This window comes from Plectropomus leopardus, chromosome 23 (genome assembly GCF_008729295.1).
Source record: "Plectropomus leopardus isolate mb chromosome 23, YSFRI_Pleo_2.0, whole genome shotgun sequence".
Taxonomy (NCBI): Eukaryota; Metazoa; Chordata; class Actinopteri; order Perciformes; family Serranidae; genus Plectropomus; species Plectropomus leopardus.
The window spans coordinates 20970551-20975726 of NC_056485.1; the positions used below are offsets into that span (position 1 = coordinate 20970551).

Below are 5176 nucleotides of genomic sequence, written 5' to 3' on the forward strand. Positions count from 1 at the left end.
TTTACAAGATGTTATGCACACATGGTACACTTCTACTAATCACATTTGAGGTGATTTGAGGTCAAGAGGTAATTTATAACATTATGAAACAAAAGAAAAGTACAAGAAAAGTATTGCATGAACAGTAAAAAGCTTGTGCTTTGAGTGCAGTTCCTCTCTCGGTTAGAGTTTCTCCGTCTTTCAGGCGTATCTGCTGTCTGACCTGGAACACACACCAGCTGGGTGTCAGTACAGTGACAACAAAAGACCATTTTAAGAAATCCCTTCATATTAAATATGTAACTACATACATTCCTGCAAAATAGAAGTGTATGCATCTAACAGGCGCACACTGACAAACTAGTCAACAGCAGACGCAGGAGGATACTTATTGAACGGCACTGACCAGGCGAGGATTTTTAAGTTAGGAAGAGAATGTGATGCTTGTGAAGAAAAGTAAAGAAGTGACTACATACCAAAAAATGCACGGTTGGTGTTCCTCACCTGCTTGTGCAGGGAAGGATTGATATAAAGAGGCCTGGATACCTGCAGCAGTAGACAGAAACAAAAGAATTTAGTTTGCATTCGTCATTGTTTTTTTAAATTGTGTTTGTGTGTTTTCATGCATATGTGATAAATGTAGTCCAGATTGTGTATTTGAGTGTAATCAGTGAATTTGCAGCTCAGCTCCTACAATAAGTTAAAATACACTGTGGAAACTAAATAGTTACATTCAGACTGTTCAGGTCCAAAAATGCTCCATTGAAACCCATTCAAACTGACATTTTTGATCCCACAGCCATCAGAGCAGAAAAACAGGACTTGTATTATTTCTGGGTGTCATTCTGGGCTTTGGACTCTGAATTTGTCATTTTGACTATTTTCCACCTGATGAGGTCATTTTGACCATATTTGGCATATGGAGGAAAACCTGCAGGTTAATTCCCCCTCCAGCGTGACCCCACTACCTACCGTTTCCTCCACTTAAGAAGTCCCAGCACCAGCCCCAGTAACACCAGTGAAGTGATACCAAAAATCTGTAGAATGGTGCCCACAGAGCAGCAGTCATCAGCTGAGGTCTCGTCTCCTTTAAAAGCTTGAAGGATCATACAAAACAAAATTACATTATTATTACAATAGTGACACTATTACATTTGTTTGCAATGTGCAAATATTTTGACATGAAAGTGAAATATATTCCACACAACTAATTAAAATCTGTTTTTTTTGGATGCTCTGGGTATGAAACAAGCCCCAAAAACTGCAATCTTTGAGAAATTTTCTTCTTTTTGTCAATTAGTTTGGCATTTTTACAACATAATCTGCATTTCGTTCTGCTAAGAAAAGTTCAGATCAATTATACTTTCGCACTCAATCCTTTTTTTTCAGTAAAAAAAGTCATTCCTGATTATTGACATCAGCAAACACATAATGTGAATCATACTCGGCCATAATGTGACACTGTTAATTTCTCACGTCTGACAGCCAGAAAGCTCTCTGCTGATTCCTCAGTTTGGGAGACGCGGCACTTGTAGAGTCCTTCGTTAGTCTTAAAGACACTGTGGAGAGTCAAGTTTCCGGTGGAATTGCTCTTGATAAGGACGCCGTCTTTAAAGAAATCAGCTGTGAGGTCAGAGGTCCTCTTCTTTCTGCAGCGCAGGGTGACGGCGTCTCCCACCATGACAGGGAGGACGGGACTGTCCAGGATCACAGGACCAGCTGAACAACACGAATGTAAAAGAAAATTTTAAAAAATAGGTCTAAAACTATAAAAGTACACAGGAGGTGAACGTACCGGTGACAGTGATGTTGACGACGTTGCTTCTCTTTTCTCCGGCTTCACACCAGTACGTCCCGCTGTCTGAGGAGAAGGCGGGGTTAATGGTGCAGGGCCCTTTCGATTTCTCCCACTGAGAGGCGCATATCGTGACGCCGGCCTTGATCTCCCTCATCACTCTCCATCCAGTCAGCCCGTCCAGTCCTTCGCAGTCAAAAACAACAGACTCGTACTCGTAGTGCTGCTGTCTGTCTGGAACGACTCGAGGAAAGGCTGCGCTCAAAGAACGAGATGTGCAAAATTCAAACGACCTTTTACATAAAATATACTCTAATCTGACAAAATGAGTTTAGGAAAAAGCCAGAACATTTCCTGATTACAAAGACATTGCTAACTGTTAATCGTGACGTCCACTGGATGCAGACTGGTCCCTGAGGACAACACGTCCTCAACTTATCACATGGTCACCAAGTCAGTTTTTTTAGGACCTGCCCGCCCTTAAAGCCCCCGCGTGCTCCTTTTCACTTTCCACTGCAGCTGCAATAAACAGGATGTCCGTCCTCTGCAGTTTGGACGGTCAAAACGTCTTTTATTGAGGTCTCACTCTGTATTCTTGTTACATCTCAGAGTTATTAATCAGGACTTACCAGCTCTCTGCGAGAAACAAAGATGAGTCTGAGCAGCCGTCAGCAGCGACACGTTCATCACTAAAGACACAAAGGAGTCGACACGCAGCATAAACACGCTTTTCTGTTCAAGACTCACGTCAGCTTCATCACACACTGTAAAGTGTCTGAAGAGAAGCTGAATTTTACAGCCGTGACTCAAGTTCAGGCGATAAAAAAGTTTAATTTTCTTCATATTTAACAAAGATTGTTCCTAACTTCTAAGTGCTTTAATTCATAAACCATGAATATTTAAATTTTGCTCATTAATTGTTGTTTCTTGTCTGATTTGACAGCACGTCCTGCGGAGAGAAGTACATCCCGGAGCATTTGGAGACGGCGTCTGTACTCACACAGTCTGATGCAGAGAGCCGTGACGTCCATGTTGTCTCGCCGCTGACTGTCAGACTGAAGGACAGACGAGACGTGACCATGGTGACAATTCTTTCTACGTAACTTCGTTTTTTTTGCTGGTTTGTGGTTTCTGTGTGAGAGAGAGACACCGAGTGACAGCAGACAGTTAAAAACACCCCTCACTGTTAACCCTCTATGGTACCATGTGGGAACATACCCATATTTTATTTTTATTTTTTGCTGTAAAAAACACAACATATGTATGTATATACATATACAGTATGTATATATACTGTATGTTCGAGTGTGTGTATGTATATATATATTTTTTTAGGAACTTGTAGCACTGTATATATTGTTATGTGCCTCTCTAGAGGCCATGTTGGGTCACTTTTTAGGGGTCTTAATCGCATGGTTCGGCCCTGTTAACCCTTTGAAACCAGATGAGTTTGTCAGATTAGAATTTTTTTTTTCCAAAAGAAAAAATGTTTTCTTTTTCTCCCACAAAATATTTGCACCGCCAGAGAAAAAAAAAATCTCATCATCTCATCTCACTTGCCCCTCAGGGCTTCCGTACAGAGGAGTTATTTGAGTTATTGCATTTTATTTTAATGAGCTTATTTACACAGAAACTAAAATAAAATGTGCTTCAGCGCATCAAACCAGTGCTGGCTCTGAATATCTTTAGATCTCCGTCCGTCTGTCACGCCAACAAGAGAGGTTAAAGTACACAGAGTTTTATTGGTGGACTTGCGACTTTTTTTCACTGAGGTGAGGCGACTCCCGCTTACAACAGGTATGTTTTGCACATTTTGTTTTCTTAAGTTTGAAAACTGTATTTCATTAGTGAGTTTTATTTCACACGTTTTATTCTAGCCTGCTCTTACAATAAGACGATCTGCCGTTACTCAACCTTTTTTTAACAGATAGTTTTGTTTTGAATTATGGTCGAAATGGACGATAAAATACAGCAAGCTGGTGGTGCTTGAGAGCTTAAAGTAATTTTAAATTTAAAATTCAACAGCTAGAATTTAAAAATGCATGCGAGTTAATATTTATTAACCAGTTTATTATAAAGTCTTTTGCTTCTAACTTTTCAGTGATAACCGTCAACATGTAGTTAAATTTATGAGACTGTTAAAGATAAAGTTCAGGTAGAAGGAAGTTGTGTGTAGATATTGAAGAATGGGCGGACGCAGGTCACCTAAAGCAGTTTACAGTTTACACTGCAGCTGCATGTAAAATTATAAAGAAGCCCTGCAGTTGAACATGGACCTTTGATTGATCCACTTTTTTTGTGTTACAGGTTTTAAAGTTTGAGGAAGATGAATCACCTTAAATCTCAGCTCAGTGACTTCAGTGCTGTAATTGTTCATTTGGCTGCGGTCGTCCTTCTGACACACTCATGTGGCGGTACGTTACGCACAAGTACAACAATGAAGTCTTTGTGAGGCAGTTAAAAAAAATCATACAAGGACATCACATTCATGTGAGGACAAAAGACACTATTTTGTTTTACGTGATACGTGTGTATGGTGTAAAGAAAAAACATTTTTAAAACATAAATAATCTTGTAAAAAACATGAAAAAAATAAAAAAAAATATCTTGCTATAACAATAAAAACACCACATTAATACCTGATACTGATCTAGTTTTGATGTGTTTTGTTTTCATTTTGTTTTATGTTTTTTGGGTTTATTTATTTGGGTTTATTGTAAATTGCGTTATGACACAAAAAAAGACCAAAAAGAAACTCAGTTGTTGTTCAAACTTGCAAAAAACAGAACATAGAAAAACTGATGGCACATCTTTATGAAAGATTATAAGCATGACGTTAGATAACCAGACTGTTTGTTCTCCAGGTCAGTCTCAAATGATTGGTCCGTCCGAGCCAATCGTAGCAACGGTTGGCGATGACGTCATTTTGCCGTGTCACCTGAGACCAGCCGTGGACGTTGTGTCCAGGGCCGTGGAGTGGGCCCGACCCGACCTGACCCCCAGATTTGTCCACGTGAGACGAGACGGCGTGGAGCTTTTGATTGACCAGAATCCGTCCTTCTTGGGGAGGACATCGATGTCAATCGACGCGCTGAAGTGCGGAGACGTTTCACTGAAACTCTCTAAAGTGAGACAGTCTGATAACGGGACATACCGATGTTACGTTCCTGAGCTGGATAAAAGCTCCACTGTCCAGCTCGTTGTTGGTAAGCCGTCATCATTTTGGCCACTTTTTTTTTTTTTTTAACCACATTTTCAGTGTATTTATGATGGTAATGATTTTTTATTTTAGGATTTTAATGCAATGTTTGTGTAACCCTTAATATCACACACACTCGTATCGCTATCAAGCTTTAAAAGATATTATACATTGATATTATTTTCTTCTTTCATTGAGTTATT

At 39.7% G+C, this 5176-nt stretch overlaps 1 protein-coding gene across 1 annotated transcript; it reads right to left on the reverse strand.

Moving 5' to 3' along the window:
- Positions 1–1417: 1417 nt before the first annotated feature.
- Positions 1418–2855, reverse strand: LOC121962502 (Down syndrome cell adhesion molecule-like protein 1 homolog). The gene is made up of 4 exons (XM_042512760.1): positions 2771–2855; positions 2404–2463; positions 1775–2029; positions 1418–1698 (listed from the first exon to the last, which is right to left on the reverse strand). The coding sequence occupies exons 1-4, from the start codon at positions 2853–2855 to the stop codon at positions 1418–1420; spliced, it is 681 nt and encodes a 226-aa protein (XP_042368694.1).
- Between the last annotated feature and the right edge of the window lie 2321 nt (positions 2856–5176).